This window comes from Haemorhous mexicanus, chromosome 1, assembly GCF_027477595.1.
Source record: "Haemorhous mexicanus isolate bHaeMex1 chromosome 1, bHaeMex1.pri, whole genome shotgun sequence".
NCBI classification, from domain to species: Eukaryota; Metazoa; Chordata; class Aves; order Passeriformes; family Fringillidae; genus Haemorhous; species Haemorhous mexicanus.
Genome location: NC_082341.1, coordinates 150,868,139 through 150,888,704, shown reverse-complemented (window position 1 = coordinate 150,888,704; position 20,566 = coordinate 150,868,139). Strand labels below are relative to the sequence as shown.

Below are 20,566 nucleotides of genomic sequence, written 5' to 3'. Positions count from 1 at the left end.
CAGGAAGAATAGAAGCTGCAATGTTCTGGTAACATTTAGGGTGAAAACTTGGAAGATCAGTTCTCTTGAACCTGCAGAATCTCTAGTACAGAACTGAAAGCATTATTAAAAAACAGTACTCCAAAAAAGCTGGTTTTAGATGCAAGCAGTTTAGTGAGCAATAGAGCTACTACAGTTTAGTTATTCTGTTTAGGTACATCAGTTGCCTGATGTCCAGTCTGATAGGAGAAGCTTCAATAGCTTTAGGTACTCCCATATGGCCTTTTCTCAAAATATCTCAATTTCCCACTTAAAATCACTCTGAAGGACCCACAGACTCTATGTTTTTCTCCTTGTTGTCTACAGCACTTCTTTCCTCCATGTCCTCCTAGACTCCTCACTAAGTCTTTCACACCTGTTGTTGGGTAACCCCCTCTGTGGTTTCAGAGACTTTATGTTAGTACTGCCTATATTTTATAAATAATATCTTCAGGAATCTGGGCTAAATGCATTCAGTATAGCTCTGAATGCTCCCAGTGGAGATTGGGAGCTCCCTTCTGCTCCCTGTGGAGATTGAGAAGTGCACATGGAGCACAGGATCAGAATATCCTGAGTTGGAAAGGCTCCACAAAGACTGAGTCCATCTCCTGGCCCAGCACAGGACAGCCCCAAGAATCACACCATGTGCCTGAGAGCATTGTCCAAACACTTTTTGGGCTCTGTCAGGCTTGGAGCTGTGACCACTGCCCTGGGAAGCCTGTTCCAACATATTATTTTATTCTGAGGGATGGCAATATGCCCCAAAATATAAGGAGTTTAAGGAAAAGATGTACATAGTTTTAAATATAGACTAAATTGTCTTTTAGACTAAACTTTTCCCCAGCCTTATTTATGGAACTGATTGAACAGCTTGGCATAATTTTTCAAAGGATGTAGTATGAAGCAGAAACAGAAAAATTCAAATTTTATTTAGAAGATTTACAGTCTTTTGAAGGTGTAAATGTTTGGATGTAGGATCTCCTTGTAGCAGGCATCAAGCACTATGAATAATGCTCTGAGTTATCAGTCCTGGCAAGTTTTTTAGGCAGAATTGTGATTTAAGTACTGATGGATTCTGGAAGTGTATCCATCATTAACAGCAGAAACTAAAAAAGTCTCACTAATGATTACAGAGTTTATTGTTTAATCTACACTTTTATGTTATAGACAATGCATGTTTCTAGTGTGAAATGTTTGATGAGCATTCTTTTCATTCTTCCTTTAGGAGCCAGAAAAATTGTTCCTCTTGAGGCTTCACCTCATGAAAGTGAACCCAAAACTCCAGACACAACAGTTCAAGACCCATCACAACGAAAAGGATATCAAGAATATGCCATTCAGCAAACCCCATATGAGCAGGCAATGAAAACAAGCAGGTAGTTTTGCAGTACTTATATTTGTGTTAATGCAGAATACGAATGAAGTGCTTCCCCATCCATTTTCATGAAACTGGGGTATTTTTCTGAGCCCTTTAAATAAAGGAAGAGCTGAAAATAAACTATGAATAAACTGTATAATTTAAAATGCCTTTGGAGAATACATTTTTTTTAAAACTAAGCATTTCTGTCCATTATAAATGTCTAGGAAAATTTCAACACATTATGTTACCTGTAAATATAACTGCTTGTTTGGCTTTTTTTAGGTTGGGTCCAACTCAACTGAAAATTTTTACATGCGAATACTGTAACAAGGTGTTCAAATTTAAACACTCCCTCCAAGCACATCTGAGGATTCATACTAATGAGAAACCTTACAAGTGTTCTTACTGCAGTTATGCCAGCGCCATCAAAGCCAACCTGAACGTTCACCTGCGGAAGCACACCGGGGAGAAGTTCAGCTGTGATTATTGTACCTTCACCTGCCTCAGCAAAGGCCATCTCAAAGTCCACATCGAAAGGGTTCACAAGAAGATTAAGCAGCACTGTCGTTTCTGCAAAAAGAAATACTCAGATGTTAAAAATTTGATCAAGCATATGAAGGAGACTCACGACCTTCAAGACAAAAAGGTGAAAGATGTTTTCGATGAGCTTCGCTTGATGACACGAGAGGGCAAAAGGCAGCTCCTCTACGACTGCCATATTTGTGAGCGCAAATTCAAAAATGAGCTGGACCGTGACCGTCACATGCTCGTTCATGGTGATGAAAGACCCTTTGCTTGTGAGCTCTGTGGCCACGGAGCCACGAAATACCAAGCCCTTGAGCTTCACGTTCGAAAGCACCCTTTTGTATACGTGTGTTCTGTGTGCCTGAAGAAGTTTGTCAGTTCTGTGAGGCTCCGTGCTCACATCAAAGATGTGCACGCAGATCTGCAGGAGGATTTTGTTTTTAATAGTTCTATCAACCAAAGCTTCTGCCTGCTTGAGCCAGGAGGTGACATTCAGCCAGAAGCCCTTGGTGAACAGCAGACACAAACCGCAGGTGAATCAACTGTCACGAGTACCGATGCTGTTAACACCCCACAGCCATCTGCTTCTAAAGGTGAATCAGCAGCTGCAGATGTAAACCATGATGGTCAGCATAATGGTGATGTAAAAATTGATGCAGTCCTTTCCTTAGAATTAGAAAATCCTCTGGTGAAGAATGTAGCAGAGACACTGTGTCAGACAACAGACGTAGCAGTCCCAGACATTCAGCCCTGTGTAACATCAAATTGCTTCCTGCTGAAAAATGGTACTCCTGGCCCTGAGGAGTTTAAAGGTTCTCCTCCAAATGAAGAGGAAGTTAATCACTGCAGTTCTGTAAACGAGCAGGGTGAAGAAATTAGTCTTTTGCTATCTGAAGACAAAAGTTTAGTTGTGAGTCAAAACAACACAATGACTGAGAGCCTTCCAGTTCTTGAAGAGAGAATCCAGTCTGTTCCTCCTGGTGAATCAGAAACAAGCAATCCACCCACCCAAAATTCAGCAGAACCCATGGACCCTCTTCCAGCAGCAGAAGCTGGTGCAGCCACCAGCCCACAGGCAGCCTCTTCTAACACAGCTACAGCCAGTGGGGGGAATGGATCTGTGGCCTTCATGCAGATCCTGGACAGCTTGCAGAAGAGGCAAATGAACACTGAGCTGCGGGAGAGGATAAGGAAGGTTTATGGTGACTTGGAATGTGAATACTGTGGTAAGGAGCTGTGGAACTATGTTTGGGGTTTTTTAAATCTTATGCAGTGAACTATCTTTTTCCTGCTCCTCCAGTTTACAGTGATATAATTGTATATCTTTGTAGCAGTATTAATTTTGTAGTTCAGTATTGATTCTGGGGTCCAGTGGGTTTTATTTTTTGCTGTAAATATAATGTGAAATGAGTCAAATCTCTTCAAAAAAACTCTATATAGTATGCTATATATTCTACTTTGCTATAGTAGAATATAGCAAAGTACATTGCAAGGCTCAATTATCTGTTGATGTGAAATTTGATAGAATTAGATTGTTTGTGTCCATATGCATCTCCCCAAGTCACAACTTTAACTGAGGCCAAGCACAGCAGAATTAAGCATGTGATCATCATTAGTTCAGTCCATGCTTTAATGGTTGAGCTTCATTATCAGCTTAATACAAAATCCAATTTTTTTTCATGTACTGTAGGAGGATGTGTAGTAATATACATTCTGTACAATAGAAACATAGATACTGGCATATTTTGTGTCTTGTTTTGAATCAGGTTCTTTGAGATGAGAATTTTAATTACATGATATCAGATCAAGGCTATCCTGACTAATTGTTTGGGTTTTTTAGTTAATGGAAGTGGGAGTAACACACCATTCCACTTTTTCTGACTGAAAATGTTTGTGTTTACGTAACGGGAAAGGAAGCAATTCAGGATGTATTTTGTAGCTTTCATTCTTGAAAAGGGAAAGGAACCAAAGTCTGAAAAAACAAGTTTTTGAAACATCACGTAACATTGTACTTTAGATGAATTGCTCTGAACTTTTTGATGCCTTTATGCCAAAAAGGCTTTTAAGAAAGAGTAACATGAAAGAAAGTAACAAAAAATATTTTGACAATCTCTTTTAGTGTACAGTTGCATTCAGATTCTTTGCATAAGAGAACAGATGTATAGGACTTTTTCGTTAGGAAAAAGATCATTGATATGTGCTGAAGTTGCCCTTGTTAGGCTGTTTCAGGACATATAACATGATCTTGTTAGGCAAAGGTGGATTTGTAAATATATTTTTAGTAGCAAAGGGTCTGTAGACAAGTTTTCATCAAGGACAAAAGGGACAGGATTCAAACAGTGTGTTTTGTCCTGAAAGCAAATCGGTTATTTTTTAAAATTTTCACTAACAATTGTTTAGGAGTTACTTTCTTTATGTCTAATTTGATTTTCAGGCAAGTTGTTTTGGTACCAGGTGCACTATGACATGCATGTCCGAACGCACACTCGAGAACATTTATATTACTGCTCCCAGTGCAATTATTCTTCCATCACCAAGAACTGCCTTAAGCGTCACGTCATCCAGAAACACAGCAACATTTTGCTGAAGTGTCCCACAGAACATTGTGATTACTCCACTCCAGATAAATACAAGCTCCAGGCACACCTTAAAGTTCACTCAGATCTGGTGAGTAGCAAACCAAATGTGTGTTTGTCTGAATTCAGTGTCTTCTTCAGCATTTGGAATTCTGTGGTAATACTTTAAGGCATAGCTCAGGGTTCTAACCTTAGTGTTCTCTGCACACTTCTGGGAATATCTGACTTAGAGTAACTGGATATTTGGACCTTCTCAGAGCTGTTTCCACAGCAGTATGTCTGTATCCATTTTCTGTCTTTGTTCTTCCCAGTATTTTCAGATCCTTTGAGTGAGTAAAATAAAGTTGGTACTATTGTTACATTACTTCATTCTGTGAACCTGAATTCCCTTCCTTCATAAATAAATGACTTGTGTAAAATGGAAATATGTTCTTCTTAATTACTACAGACAAAAGATATTTTAGTTGTTAAAAAGGATTTTTTTCCAGTATCTCCACCTAGTTGCAGTTGAACATCTAACATTTTCTGTTGTGTTGGGAGTGAGATCACATTTTTTTAAAGGTTCCTGTCTTGTTCAGAAAGCCCTCAGAATGCCATGTGCTAAAACCAGGCCTTAGTAGGCTATTGGTCAGTATTTCCAACAGCTGAATTTACTTTAAAGGTATTTGGAACAGAACCACACTTCACCTCCTTCTCTTCTTAAGCAGCTACTTCTGAAGAACTTTAAAACCAAACAGAAGAAATGACACAAAAAGGAAAAATTTCCCCCCTTGCGTCCTCCCCTTCTGTAAATATTTGAAATGGAGTCTGAATTTGTTGTGAAAGGTGCAGAAAATTCACATAATAGACACTTTTTGAATGTTTTTGAATTCATGATGTTTACAATGCCCATCTGATAGCAAAAATCTGTGTTATTGATGTCTAAGAAGACTTAAGAAAAAAGAGTCTACAATTAGCTCTCCTATATCCTTCTGTAAGTACCTGGTTTTCAAGTGTGATGAATGTCCAGCAGATCCCATCAGGAAGATCATTTTCATAATTCTAAATAGAACTGAGAAAATGGATTTCATAATTACAACCATTGTGATGGCAAGGTCTTTCAGAATCATGCTTACTGATGCTTACTGTCAAATATATTTATTTAACTGGATTGAAAAATTCATGTATTAGATTTTGACAATTCTCATATTGGTCTTTGTGCCCACTGCTTGTTATATTTACTCCATGTATATCTTAGTGAAAGGACCACTTCTTCAAAAATATATCTATGCACAGTTAAATGTGGAAATCTACTTTAATTTTCATTTGAAAAATCAATTCTTAATGAATATTAGAATTTAAACTTCTCTGGAGACAGAAGATATTGAATTCTCGGTTCAGTTTCTTGTGTGGATGGGTATCCTTCATCACCTCCTTGCTGGCTGCATTTCAGCTGGATCCCTGCATTATTTGTAAAAGATAAATGATGGGTATTGAAAAGCAGCTTCCCCTTCATCATTGTTTATATCACTGTATAGACACCCACCTTACTCTCTGTGCAGCACCCAAGTCTTGTAATTTGGGGTTGGTTATTCCCTGGCAGATGATGAAGGGGAGTGTGAATGTGCTGCCTCTTGCCTTCTGTGTTTGCTACACATTGTTGTTACAGGGAAGATATTTACTTTTGAAGCCTGGGAATTGAGGCATGGCTTCATTCAAAACCTAAACTTTGTATATATTCTCTGATTTTCAGTGCTCCTCTTTTGCTCCTAAGATTTTTACTGTAGATTTTTGATGTTTATTGGCATTTATTGAGCTCCTCCAAAGTTCAAACTGTGACATGACCAATCACTTCAGTGTCATGGAACCTAGGAAGGGGCTGGGCAGTTTCAAATTGTTTTAGTACAATTTATATTATGAATGAGCTCATGGTAACATTAAAGAGCAGGGTGTGGAATTAAACAATGCTGAAGTAGGTACCAGAGTTTTTTGCCATACTCAGTGTGCTGAGCATCAGCAGAAAACATCACAGAAAGGTTTGTCTCTGAAAATATTTTAAGTCTCTATATGTAATTGATACTGCAACATTAGCACCTCTATAAAACTGCAGTTCAGACCCAGAACCACCACCCATTATTAGATGCCTACATCTGCTTTCATGCACATTTTGGGACGTGAATTATTCTTGTCTTTGGAAGGATGCTTAGAAACTCCATGATGCTGTTGACCTTTCATGTAATAGCGTAGCTATTGGTAGGATGTGAGATGCTCAAGCTCTGATTACTTATTTGCCCTTCCTGAGGAGAGTAAATTTTGACATGGTCACTGCTCTGGCTGTGTTACCTCTGCCTCTGGAGCAGTGCTGCTGAGCAGTCAAGAAGGCAAAGGGAAACAGTTAACAAAAACATCTCTGGTCTAATAATCAGGCACTTGGTTGAAAAGCAGCTTTTGCTCTTAGGCCTCACTTCCATAATGAATGTCAGCTTGGCATTTGTTTTTACTAATAGTTATTTCACCAAAAAAAAAAAAAAAAAGCTTAAGTACTGTATGCAGGGGCTTATCATTTTGTGAGCTGAGTTCTGCTTCTTGCCAGACTTCAGAAAAATCTGTCTAAACATCTGCACATTTTTCTGTAGCCTCCTTCACATGTGTGCACAACTGTCTTCTAAGTATATCACATCCTTTTAGCTGAGTTGCATTTTAATGGGACATCAGTTTAATGCAGGAATCTTTTGGGAAAATTTTTATTTGAACATCATGACAACTGTGGTGAAGATTTCTGGAGGTCTTCACTCCTCAGAAGTGGGGGGGGTCTAATTCTGATCCCGTGGGTGTTAGAAATTAAATTTCTGGATGGATATGGGAGTAGGCTTTGGTCCTCTATTCCTCTACAAAATGATGCAATCAAATTTTGTGTTAATTGAGTCGTGGGAACTTTTCCTGGAAATATTCTGTGAGTGCCAATATTTAGTAGAGGAGTTTAATTTTTATTTTTGGGACTGTATACTTGTATACCTACCCCTTGAATTATCTTGAAGCACATGCCTCAGAGAAATAAAATTCTCTTCAGAGCACTAAAAATGGATAATGCAAAATAGCTGATGCTTTCTTAGCACAATTTTAATTCATTTAAATAAAGAGAAATGCATTGCGATTATTATGTAAGTGGCCTTATTTAATTAAGAAATAGTATAAACAAGAAAATTTGTGATAATATTAGGCTAATTTATTTTCACTAGGTTTAAGAATACTTAATTCTAATTAAAGTACCTAATTAATTCCTGTTTTATGGAATGTAAACAACACTTTCAGTCAAAAACCTACCTTTATTTAGGAATTATTTTAAGTTTCTTATATTTCCTCAAAATGGCTAATAGGGGTGTTGAGCAAATATCAGGCCGTGATTGCCTTTGAAATTTAAACAGCTGATTGGACTTTGCAGCTAGTCTCTAACAAAGGTACATGCAGTTCTCTCCATGTTTTGCTTCTGTTCGTGCCCTTCAAAAAAACCTTCAAAGGCATTTAAAAGGCAGGTATTCCAATAAGGCATAGGAAAAATAACTTTCATTTTTACCAGAGGAGAACTTGCTTGCTGAGTATGTGATTCAGGTATTTCTGCAACCTCAGCCTTTAAAGGGTTTCTGTCATCATTACCTCTGGCCAGGGCACCTGAAGAGCTGGAGTTGTGGAGCAGGGGAACTTCTCTTGGGCTCTGTGTTGTGGTCTGGGTGCTCTGAAATACTTCATTTGCAGCAGGGGATCTGTAAAGGCTGTTTTGAGACTGGTGGGATTGCACTGAAGGACTCACACAAGCTCTCAGGGCAGCAGCAGTAGAACACTTAGGTGTTCCAAGCTGACAGCATGAGCTCCAGTACTCTGGCACTGGCCTGGATACCCAGCAAGGAAAGGTTTGGCTTCAGCTGAGCACTCTCTGTCAGGAACTGGAGCCACACTTTGAAGGGACTCAGTGCTCCTAGCATGCTCTGTTACACTACAAAAGATAACCCTTTTGAAGATCACTTATGCAGAACTTGGTGTAGATAACTTTCTAAGAGCTTGAAAAAAGCTGTTGGCATTATTTCATTATTGAAGAATTTTGTTACCATCATCTTGTGGAAAGATGAGTTCTCAGCACCCATCCATTCATGTTGCTCTATAGCTCTTGATGCATTTTCTGATTATTTTGGTTTTTCCTCTAAGATAAAGGCTTATAGCCTTGCCTTCCTCAGGAATATTAATAAGAATGTGAAGTTGTCACAGTTAACAGCTCTTCAGCTGAAGTAGCCCGTGTGTAGTGGAGTGTTGAATTTTTATTTTCTTTTTTAACATTTTTCTCAATGTTCTGGCCACACTGAGAAATACTTAATTCAATGAGTATTAAAGACCAGCAACACCCAACTGCACTTTAAAAGTATACTATTTTTTCCCCTTTATTTATTGTATGTTTTGAAATCAGATGTATAGCAAGTTTGAGGAACAGACTGAGATCTGTCAACACATTTCAGCTCAAGATCCCCTAAATGATTTTGTGCTGTTTTACTTATATGTGCCAAATTATGAATGTGATCATGCAACTACATCTTTGAAAAGGTGCAAACATTGCTATGGAGTTTGTTATGATTAATCTACCAATCTTTATTGGAGTAACATGTTCAGATAGAAATCCAAAATCATCAGTAGCAGATTTAGGTTATATCATTTGAGAAACTCTAATTCCACAAACTAACAGCTCTTTTTCAAGGTTTTGTCAGCTTTGCAGGCTCCTTGAATCTCTTCCAAAACAGCTAGTATTCTCTGATGTTCCTTTTTTTCCCCTTAAGATTCTTAGGGCTTAAATGATGACAGCCCAAACTCCAGCATAGCAAGGTACAGCCCTCAGAGTGGTAATCCTTGTGTAGCTGCCATCCCCAGTCCCTGGTGCAGGTTTTCTCACAGGAGCCAATGGCTGTCAGCTCAGGCAGAATTCTCCTTGTGCCACTGCCACATCAGTGGCAGTGAGAGCTCCATCTCTTACAGCTGTGGGAGTGTTAATTGCTATTTCAGCCCAAGGGTTCTAGGGCCACTGCTGGTTTTAACTTGTATGTACTTCAACACAGGGATTTGTTTCTCAGAGGTACATGAGACTGACTGCAAACACTGCATCATATTCCAAAACCTGTCTGCCATGAAAACCCATCAATTTTTGCTTTCCTGTCAAGAGAGGTGTCCATGTACAACTGCAGCATCTGGACAAAATGACCTCCTTGTACAGTCCTCCTTGCTATTCAAAGATGGTCTTTGGTCAAAGGTCAGAAACTGATAGAGTCCAGGACCCTTAGCCTCCTGTGATCTCCAGATTTCTCCTTCATAACACAGGGGTCTGTCCCATTTTGATCAATAATCTTCCTTCTACACTCTTAGGAAGTATTTCTGTCCTGGAATGAGTAGTGAAGTGTCTGTTCTGTGGCTTCAGCTCACCTTTTCAGAGATCTCTGCTAGGTGGGCAGCTGCACCTCTCCAAACAAGTTCTGTGTTACCTGGGCGCCTGCCCAGCTGTCGGGACTAACTTGACTCCCTCCATCTGTGGTTTTGATAATCCACTCATAAATGAATCTACTCAGTGCAGAGGTGACTATGACCCATTCATTTGATTGAGCATCCAGTGCCAGCCGGCACTTCTGGAAAGTTCAATCTCTCCAATTTATATTGTGACTGTCAAGATTTAATTTAAAGTGTAATGGAGAAAATTCCTACATTTTTAGGAGTTAGATGCATTTGTAAAAACAGGAAAATTACAATTAGACTAAAATGATAGGAATATAGGAATATATATAGGAAGAGATGCATCAAAACTCTCCAGTTGAACTTGATTGATAGTGTTAAATCTGCTATAACATCAGTGACCCTGAGAAAATCCACAGTAGTCTTTAAATCAAAATACTAGAATAAGACTTTATTGCTAATACATAAAATGCTGAATATTTATAAAATTGCGGGAAATGTAGACACTGAATAAGTAATAACATCTGTCATTGTTAACTCTGCTGCTCAATTTCAGGACATTTTATAAGCCCACATAGTGGTGGTTGTCTTCAGAAGATCTGGTCCTGGTTTCAGAAGGGTGGACTTGTGAAAAAAAGAAGAAAACCCCCCTATTTGATGCACTGCTTACATCAAATACATTTTCTTCTGTTCTGTGACTTGATCTTTTGACTCCTGATTTTCTACAGAGTCAGTCAGAAGATAATGGTTACATTTATTGTGCATATTCTCATCTGCTGTAACTTAGAGCCCTGTATTCATGAGGATTAATGATGTGCTTAGAGTCTTTTAATATTTCTTCTTCACTTATTTTGCTATAAATACATTCATTTTTTCCTTAAAAACTGAACCTTGAATTATAACTTTGTAGAGAACCATGTATTACTGAATAATGACTATAGTGATTTTACCAGTAGACTGAAAATGCAATCTCTTTCTTTCTCACTTAAGGATAAAAAGAGTTACTCCTGTCCTGTGTGTGAGAAGTCATTTTCTGAAGATCGACTTATAAAATCTCACATCAAAACAAATCATCCTGGTAAGAAAAAAAAAAAAATCAAGGAAGATTTCTCAGTCTATGGCAATAAATGGATAAGGGTTTAGAATGAGCAATGTGATTATATTCCTAAGAAAGAGAAGAGTCTATTTCTAATTCAACTGGTTTAGAGTAAGAATTTTGTTGGTTTTGCAGATGTTAGAATTTAGAGAGAAAAGTATTACTGTTTGAGCATGTGTGTTGTGGAATATGTCAGGTAATTGTGCTAAGAAATCTATCTTCATCTGGCAAAGGGTGAATTCACATTAAGCACTGGAAGTTTGGGATCAGGCATATAGACATCCTGTAGCAACCCAGGAGATGTAAAATTCCCACTGGCCTTATATGAGCTGACAGGAATGTGTTCAGGGCTCATGATTTGTCTGTAGGTGCCTGATGGGAATGCAGAGCTGGCCCTGTGCCTGTCCAGGTCCCATGGGCTGGGCTGGACCCCCAGGGACAACTGGGGTCTGCAGCAGGGCTCCTGCTAGAACCAGCTGGGATGTGGTGTGGCCAGTAGTAATGGAACTGGCAAGCCTGGCTGGATGCAGCAAACTGCCCCAAACTCTGTTTATACCTTGCATTCTGGTGCCCTGATTTATCAGTGCAAGTACAAGATAACATGAATGTGTTGAGTCAATGGGCTGTGCCTTAGTAAACAATTCTTTCTCAGATCTTGGGAATTTGATGTCAGAATGCTGGTGTGGGGACTGATTTAAGCCTCACTGATGTGAACTCAGCAATCACACTGGTGTGTCCCTACTTTCCTGCTTCTCAGGATCTGTGTTATGTTGGATAGAAAGTCCTTCTGCTACTGCAGAGGAGGGAGAGGTAACACTTCCATTAATTCATCTACAGTTCTCCTTATCACCTGACATAATTGGATACAAAGAAGGAAAACACTGGTCATGCTCGGACTGAGTCTAAGGGAAAAAATACAACAGAAATGGTTTAACTTCCCTTGTCTTTCTTGTCAGATGTACAGCATAATTGGTAAAGCAGCAGTTTATCTTCCTACTGCCACTAGATAGTGCTAGACCCGTGTTTTAAACCATTTCCTTCACTTTAATTTCTTCCTTAACTCCCACTTCAGCTCTTTAGTAACTAAACCTCTTTATTTGCAGACCACTCCAGAGCAGTGTGGTTGGAGGGCTTGTCGTACGTCAGAGGACATGTCTGATGCAGGAAATTGAGATGAGAAAAGGCTTCTGAACTATACTGTAGTCAGGAGGTATAACTCCAGTAAGCATAGAAACTGACTCTCAAGAACTGTGCCTTTAAAGCCTTTGTGCTGCCTCAGCCAGGGAGCACAGGAGACTCCCCTAAATAAGAGGACCTGAGAACTGGCAGGACAATGCTGTTCTGTGCCCTTACATGTTGTCATTAGCCTGTTCTTGTCCACTGACTGCTGAATGATCACTGTGTGCTATGTCTGAGGTCCAGAAATACCCGTTAATTCTGGAGCCCTGAAGTACTAAATTCATGGATTTAAATACTCCTGAACAATTCATTTGGTATCTGAATCCCTCTAAAAAAAGTATAGTGTAATTTATTTCAAATTCAAGTGGGTCTTTTAAACTCTTACAATAGAAATAAGGTTTAGAAAGAAAATCTGCACTATTATTTTGTGTTTTCATTTTTCATTCTTGTATCATAGGCTAATAGAGCTGAAAGGCAGAATAGCAGATTTAGTAGATGTATCTGTATGGCACTAAAGAAATACTACATCTAAGATATGCCTATGCAACAGTTATGCAAGAAGCCTGTTTTAATACATGGAGGAGAAGTAATGCACAAATCTTTTTTATTTCTGTGAATTTTCTCCTTGTAATCACGAAGAAATCCTTTGTACACCACACTTAGTTACAAGCCATATAAATGTGAAGGGTCTGATGGTACAAACTATTAAATACTGCAGTGGCATGAGTGCAGTTGTTTTCAAAAATATAAATTAAAATTAATGAAGATGAAAGGAAAGACAGGTACTGTTTAAGAGGAATTGAATTTTAAAACAACATATCAAAAATTAATTTAAACTGAAACACTTTCATATTCATCATTAAAATAGTCTAGAACTCCCCCTCTTCTTCCTTTCTTAGTATCATTCAGCATGCCCTGCTCCCTTGTCTCTTCTGTTTCATCAAGTAGAAAGTATGAAATCAAAAATTAGTCCTTCCTCTTCTGTATTTGCAGAGGAGTTGAATTTTGGTCCCATGAGGGCAGTGAGAGAAAAATCTCTGTAGATTTTGGCAGAGCAGTATTTCAAGCCAAAGAGATAAGAGAGCTTGGCTTTATTGCCCAATGATTTTTGTACTCAGCAGTGGAGGAGGAGTCTTGGGTTCTGGTCCCAGCTCTCAGAATTATCTACCTTTCATCCACTGTCTGATTTAATATATTTCTTAATAGTTCTGAGGCATGAGAGGCATCAGCTTCCATAGCTCCCCACTGAGCAGACATCCTAGCCTGCAGTCATGAATGAAGGATCTAAGCCATGAAAGGCAGAATGAGGGTTCAGACTTATGGCTGTATTTTTCATTTTTTTTGGTACCTTAGAACTTATCTCTGCTCAGTTCATGGGCTTTTATAGTTACCTTTTGAGGTTATTTTCCCTGTGCATAAGAGTTCAGCCAGGATTTTTGTGATTCCATTCTGGGACTGATCATCAGGTGACAAGGTGATTTTTGGTAAAAACAAAGTTTAGACAGGAACTTCTAAGTGTATAAGATTTGGAGCATAATATGTCACCAGCTTTCATGTCTTAAGGTTTAGATTGCATGAGTGTTGTACTTTCATTAAGTCAGGAGATAGCATTTCATTCATCTGACGTGCATTGAGCAATTTGATTCATTTTTAAAAGCATCTGGCATTGTTTTCATTATGCATCTGGGCCACTTTAGTTTAAACTTCATTATTTTGAACTTTTTCACTGTGACAACCAAAACATTATCTCATATGAAGGAAATACACAGAATTGAGTGTGTCTAGCTTGAATAAAAAAAGGCCAGGAGAGGAATCTTAATTGCTGTCTTCAGCAATCTAATTAAAAAGAAGACAGAGGGAGATTTTTCTTGGAGCTGTACAGTGAAGGGATTTCAGTTGAAACAAGAAGATTCTGACTAGAACTAGGAAAACAGTTTTAACTGTAAAGATGGTTAAACACTGCAATGGGCCAAGAGAGGCTTTAGAATCTGCATCCTTGGATTTATTCAGGACAGGACTGGATATGACCCCAGGCAACTTGATCTAACTTTGAAAATGGAACTGTAAAGTTGACTGCTTGGAGTAGGTGACTTCAGAGGTCCCTTCCAGTCACATTTATTCCATGAGCCTGGTTTTCCCTTCAAAGTGCCTGATTATCAGAATTCTGACCATTGTAGCTTTGGCTGAAGTGAAATGTCTTCAGATCCTTGACATCTGGAAATCTGGGGCGAAATCGTGAATAAAGCTTTTGAAAATATTGAAGAAAAAATTGCCAATTTAGTTTATGGGGAAGGGTCACAGTAATAAAATCATCTTTTGTGCCAGTGGCCCAACCAAGTTTTTTATATTTAAAATATTAATTTATTTTTTCTTAAACAGGCAGCAGTGAGGACAGTGAGTTCACAGATCAGGAGAGAAAGGACAGAGCATCCTAGAAGGCCTAAAGGATAAAAAGGTCCTTGTGCTCTTTGCTCAAGTGGGAGTAGGGGAAATACAGCTTTTTAAAAGTTGGAGTGAATAAGGATCTAGTTCTTTAATATTACTTAGAAAATAAATTCCCTCATGTCCTTCTGGTTCTTACTACTTTTTGCATTTCTCTTAGAGGTTTCAATGACTACTATTTCTGAGATTCTTGGCAGAAGAGTTCAGCTGAAAGGACTTATTGGAAAACGAGCTGTGAAATGTCCCCACTGTGATTTTTATTTTATGAAGAACGGATCAGACCTTCAACGTCATATTTGGGCTCATGAAGGTAAAACTCTGGTTTTAAGCTTTTGGGCATATAACGAGTCTCATATTCCACTGAAGCTTTCCTGACATAAAAAACCACCAGATTCAAGTTTATTTCTATACTCAAATGCAAAACTTTAAGCAACATTGGAGGTTAATGAATCAGTTTAATGGATTCTGGATCACATATGGAACTTCCCACTCAGAACATTAACAGACAGTTTAAATGTTTTATGAAAATTAATAAAATTCTGATGCAATTTTATTTCCAGAACACATTTATAAACATCTATAAAGTATTCTATGTGAGTAAGGAGGAGTGAATTAAATACATGCTCAGTATTTTGAAACAAGTAATTTTCTGTATCTTCTTATGAGTCTCTGCTGCTCCTTTTACATTTGTCCAAAAATCCTTGGTATGGAAATCTGTTAGTAAACCAATTGAAATCCAGTTGCTTTGATGTATACATAAAATTCTGTGAATATTTTAATTAAATACTGCAGAGCACGGCAGCTAGCTGCCTTTGACACAGACGGTGATCAGAATCCCCTAAGATAATGTTCATCATATTTATGACATTTTTAGGGAGAAATTCCAGTAATATGGCAACACATGGGTTAAAAGTGCCTTGAATTTAAAATCTTTAGACAGTAAAATCTTGTGTTTACTCAGTCTGTGTATTTTTATAAAAGGTTGAAGACAGCTTATATGGTCTTTAGTCCCATTTGTAATCTGTGGAACAGATTGCCTGTGATTTTAGGTTCTTCAGCCATCCCTCTGCATGAAGGGGATAATGGGATTTGGTGCTCTCAGACAGGTATCTTGTTTCCAAAGTGTTCCCATATAGGTAGTTCAGCATATTTGTTTGAATGCTCTAACTGTGGGCTTTCCTGCCTATGTAGCAGAGCAGGGCTCCTCTCCAGTGGCCTTTCCTCCTTTAAGGAGTTTAGGCAAGGCAGAATTTAGGTTAGAGAAATTCCTTATGTATTCCATAGACAAAGTTCTTTTATTCTGACTGGAACTGGGAACCCATGTCATCTACCTGGCAGGAGAAAGAGGTGAATAGAAATTTCTTCCCAAATCAAAGTGTGCAATCAAGTCTGCTTAAAGCAGACTGTAATTCTTCATGCTTGTAAATCTAATTTTAAGGTCACGAGTATCAATCTAAAATGTGCAGATCCTCATGAAACTGTTGAACTACTCTGCCAATTCAGATTTATTCAGCTTTTCTTTGAAGGATTTACTTTGTTCTTATAGACCTTCTGTTAGATGACCCACTGGGTATCTCTCTTGTATGCTTTGGACAATTTGAGGGAAGAGAAGTTTTAAGTGCTTGTATCTGCCTGAACCATTAGCAAATCTGACAGTAATTAACCCTAAAACACAGCTTGCACATTTAACTTCTGCTTTCATGTTAACTGCCTAATGAAGCAGTCCTCCTTACAACAGGTTTCCTCACTGTTGGTTGTAGTAAACAGAGAATGGGAGTTACCTGAAGACTTCTGAAGGGAGACATGTATACCAGCTTGGCATAAACATAGGCAGCCTGGATTTTACTTCTAAAGGGAGGGTAGGCATACCAAGGCCCAAATATGAGCATTTTCCTGGCTAAGCTCAGTACCTAGCTTCAGTAGGGCAATATTCAATTGTGAAAGAACTCCTCTTTTCTCTTAGCAAATTGAGTGATGCTATCATGAGCTCAGCATCATTTACATAGAAGCTGTAGATGAAATTTCTTATTTGTACAGATCCAAATTTTGAAGTGTTTGTCTATTTTTGCTCACATGATCTGAAATTTCTTTCAAGCAAATGTCCACCCTTTCATGAAAAGGCACAGCCTGGTTGTTTCATGGTATATTTTTTCATTTTTAGGTGTTAAACCCTTCAAATGTTCCCTCTGTGAGTACGCCACCCGCAGCAAGAGCAACTTGAAAGCTCACATGAATCGTCACAGCACGGAGAAAACCCACCTTTGTGATATGTGTGGGAAAAAGTTCAAATCAAAAGGCACTTTGAAGAGCCATAAACTCCTTCATACTGCTGATGGTAAGTGCATTAAATCTATTATCTATTTATTAAATCTATTTTAGGACAATAAATATTGGCTGAACCACAGGCCTTATTAACAAATGCTTTTCAGTTGAACACTTCAATGTGATTTACAGATTTTTTTTATTCCCAGGAGACACCATTTGGGAAATAATTCAAAACTTTGTGAAATTAATTTATGTGAAAGATAGCTGTCTCTGAAATATTAGGTTTCTCTGAAATTCATACTGGCTTTGTATGCCTTCCTTGTTCTAACAGAGAATTGTTTATTTCAATAGAAATTTAAAATTGCCAATAGTTCTGTCTCTTACTGTTAAGTTAAGTCTCTCACTTTTTTATTCTACAAGAATATTATTAGGATCCTGGTGTCCAATCAGCCAGTGGCAAACCTGGGCACTTACTCTCTACAGTCTCACACTCAGCACCTCATTTGCCCTGCAATTTTATAATTACTGTGAAGATAACTGAAAAAAGCAAGATGCACATCCAGAAAAGTATCCCATTTTATATCAAAGTTTAGAGCACAACAGTACTTTATTATTCTGTGATTATCATACTGAAGTAAATTATTTAGCAGAATAAGTTGTACAGACCTTCATTATGACTTAGTAGCTTGATTTTTGTTACTCATGTAATTGTGTGAAACCTCATTCTGCTTTTTATTGACCATTTAATTTACCTTTTTTTTAATTTTCAAATTACATCTTCAGAGAAAGCACACAATGCTCTGTTACATTTTTAGAATACATTTGAAGTTTCTGTGTTAGAGATATTTTTTAATGCTTATATCTGTGTGTTCAAGTGGAAGAAACAGTCATTTTTACATCAATATACTGCATCTCACAGGAAGATTATAGCTATTGGTTTATTACCAGTTACTGCAGAAATGCTATGTGTTAGTAAATCAGTTGTTATTCAAAAAGTACTTTCCAGTATTTTGAAGTAACTTGATCAGTAGTAGGTCTGGCATATGCATCTAAGCTTCATATGTGAGAATCAAGATTTTACTTACCAAATGCAAACCTCAGCTGATTCCTTGCTAGGAGGTGGCAAATTGTTGTATTTGAAAGAAAAGAAAATTTCAAGCATGATCAGTCTATAAAGAAAAATGAAAAGGTCTCTTTTTATGGCCCCATTAAAAAAAATCACTTTATGAGGTTTCATTTCGAAACCTTTCTGTTTTGTTTTCACCATCTGGCACAATCAAATGCTGAAATTCAGCGATGAAAGTTGAATTTGTTTTCACCTCTGTGTTAGTTAGACTTCTTGAACGAATCTATGTGTGCATAAGTCATTACTGCAATTCATCTGAGACTGCTTTGAAATTTAGTGTTGTTGAGAACAGTGCTAAAGCTGAACAGGATCTAGCCATGTCTGGATTGGGTTTAAAAGTGTGAAGTTAGCTTTAAGCATTCAAATCCATGTGAGGAACTGTGTTCTTTTATAAGTTACTGCTAGGTCAAGCTGAAACCTTGGCTCTAGAAGCATTGTTACTACCAGGAGCCTTTTTTATCTGCCTTCAAATTCATCATCTTCTGGAATAACTCCAGTGACTTCTAGTGGAAGGTTCCCAGCCCATCACAGGGTGATTGGGGCTGGAACAAGATGATCTTTAAGGTCCCTTCCAACCCAAACCATTCCATGACTCTGTGTTCCTTTTTAGTAAACCTCCATTTTTGACTGGTACAAATAAATCCAAGACTTAGGCTCTTGTGCCTTGCTTTTCACACTTCCAAAACTGTTCCAGGAAATTCCCAGCACCTTTGGAAGGTGAGTTTGACCACTGGCTCCAGTGGAAGCAGGATCTCACTGTCTGTGGAGTCTTAAGTAAGTTTCCTCACTAAGTCCACCCCAGCAAACTTTTCATGCATTTCAAACTCTTGTGAAAAAGGACATTTGTCACCAGGAATGTGGTTTGTCAGGGGACATTCAGCCTTCTGAGTGACAGTTTCTCTTTGCCCAGTGTCCCTTGCTGTAGTGACAGCACTGCAGAAGTTCTTAGCAGCACACATCTAGTGTTCTTCAGTTATTTCACAAATAAGTGAATTTGAAAGCTGTTTCACTGTTATGAGTCTTGTCTTCCTGACTTATGAATCCAAGCAATTTTTGTTCAAATATCAGAGCCCTGCAAGGTCAATTTAAGTCATGGAATATAAAGTAGTTTTGTGTCTGATTTATTCTTTTCCAGAAGACAGACTTCTCAAGAGTGACATGATAACAAGCAGTTCTGTAGTCCAGGGTCATTACTGCATGTGGGTAGAAGTAAACCAGAATGCCTGATTTTCATTATTTTATTTAGATACCAGAAGGTGCTTCTTAGCTGTGTTTTATAGAAACTTTCACACTTGGTATAAAATGCTTTTACCTTTTTCATCAGCATCTGGAATCTAAGAAACCTCATCTCTTTGTGATTATACAGAATATTATCTATTCTACTTCTACTTTACCTTTTGATTCTTTTACTTTTGGAGTAGTTTTTAGCATATCCTTTTTCCACATCAGTCAAATACAATTTGCCAGCTGTGCACATTTAATTCAGGAATGAAGTCCTTCCGTATTTAATGCACTTTGTAATTTGGCTGCAGGTAGCAGGACTGATAGAATCTTAGAAGCAAAATAAGGAGAAAGAGAGTGTGAAACCAAGAGAATAAAAGGAAGGAAATTGTGTTAATTTAAATCATAAGGGAAAAAATAGATTAGTGAGAGAGACTGCTTTGAGGGGAAAATGTATTTGAATCATAGCAATTCAGTGCCTGGGACAGAAATAACTAAACCCATGTGAACAAGATCAAACATTGGTGTTTTAAGGATTTCCAAGTGTGCTTTACAAACAGCAAAGTAGCTGTGCCTGCAGTTGTAAATAATGGATTTCCTTCTTCCATTTAGGGTGCACTATAACAATTCTTTTTCTTCTTTCCCAAGTGACTATCCCAGGAGAATACAGAGCATTTAATGCTTATTATTTAAAGATTGTACTCGAGCCTTTTTTCCTCCTTTATTCTGCTCTTAGCTCTAGTTAAATAAAATTTTGCAGAGCAAGTGCCAGACTTCTCTTATTTTTCATTCTTAGCATTTTGGAATTTATCTTTATGAGGAAATAGAATCAGTAGTTTTCTGAACTTAAATAGGAAAAAAAGTATTCCATTTGCTATTCCCGTTGCAGGAAAGCAGTTTAAATGCACAGTATGTGACTACACAGCAGCCCAGAAACCACAGCTCCTACGTCATATGGAACAACATGTCTCTTTCAAGGTAAGAAAACATATAAATCATACTTAAAGTTATAAGAAAATACACAGAACTTTAGATAGCAGTATTAAAACTGGCACATTTTCTTATTTGATGACAATTAACAGTATATAAACATGTTAATATTTTGGAAATTTTGACCTTATATTCAGACTTTTGAGACATTTGGTCATGACCAATTTGTAATTAGTAGTTTTATTTGACAAAAATATCTGTGTTTTGCAATATGAAACAAATTTTTTGGGTTTGATTGTCAGTCCTTGAATGAGTGAATTTGATATGTACCTTAAAATGTCCTAGGAAGGTATGGAAGCAAATCCCCA

At 37.8% G+C, this 20,566-nt stretch overlaps 1 protein-coding gene across 3 annotated transcripts in view; it reads left to right on the top strand.

Moving 5' to 3' along the window:
• Positions 1-20,566, top strand: part of ZFAT (zinc finger and AT-hook domain containing) — a 77,737-nt gene that overhangs the window by 32,043 nt on the left and 25,128 nt on the right. For all 3 annotated transcript variants that reach the window (XM_059867445.1, XM_059867454.1, XM_059867462.1), the window contains exons 5-11: positions 1,244-1,394; positions 1,661-3,129; positions 4,338-4,570; positions 10,930-11,017; positions 14,817-14,966; positions 16,818-16,991; positions 20,158-20,246. In XM_059867445.1, coding sequence (XP_059723428.1) covers positions 1,244-1,394; positions 1,661-3,129; positions 4,338-4,570; positions 10,930-11,017; positions 14,817-14,966; positions 16,818-16,991; positions 20,158-20,246 — 2,354 coding nt within the window. The remainder of the gene's footprint in view (positions 1-1,243; positions 1,395-1,660; positions 3,130-4,337; positions 4,571-10,929; positions 11,018-14,816; positions 14,967-16,817; positions 16,992-20,157; positions 20,247-20,566) is intronic.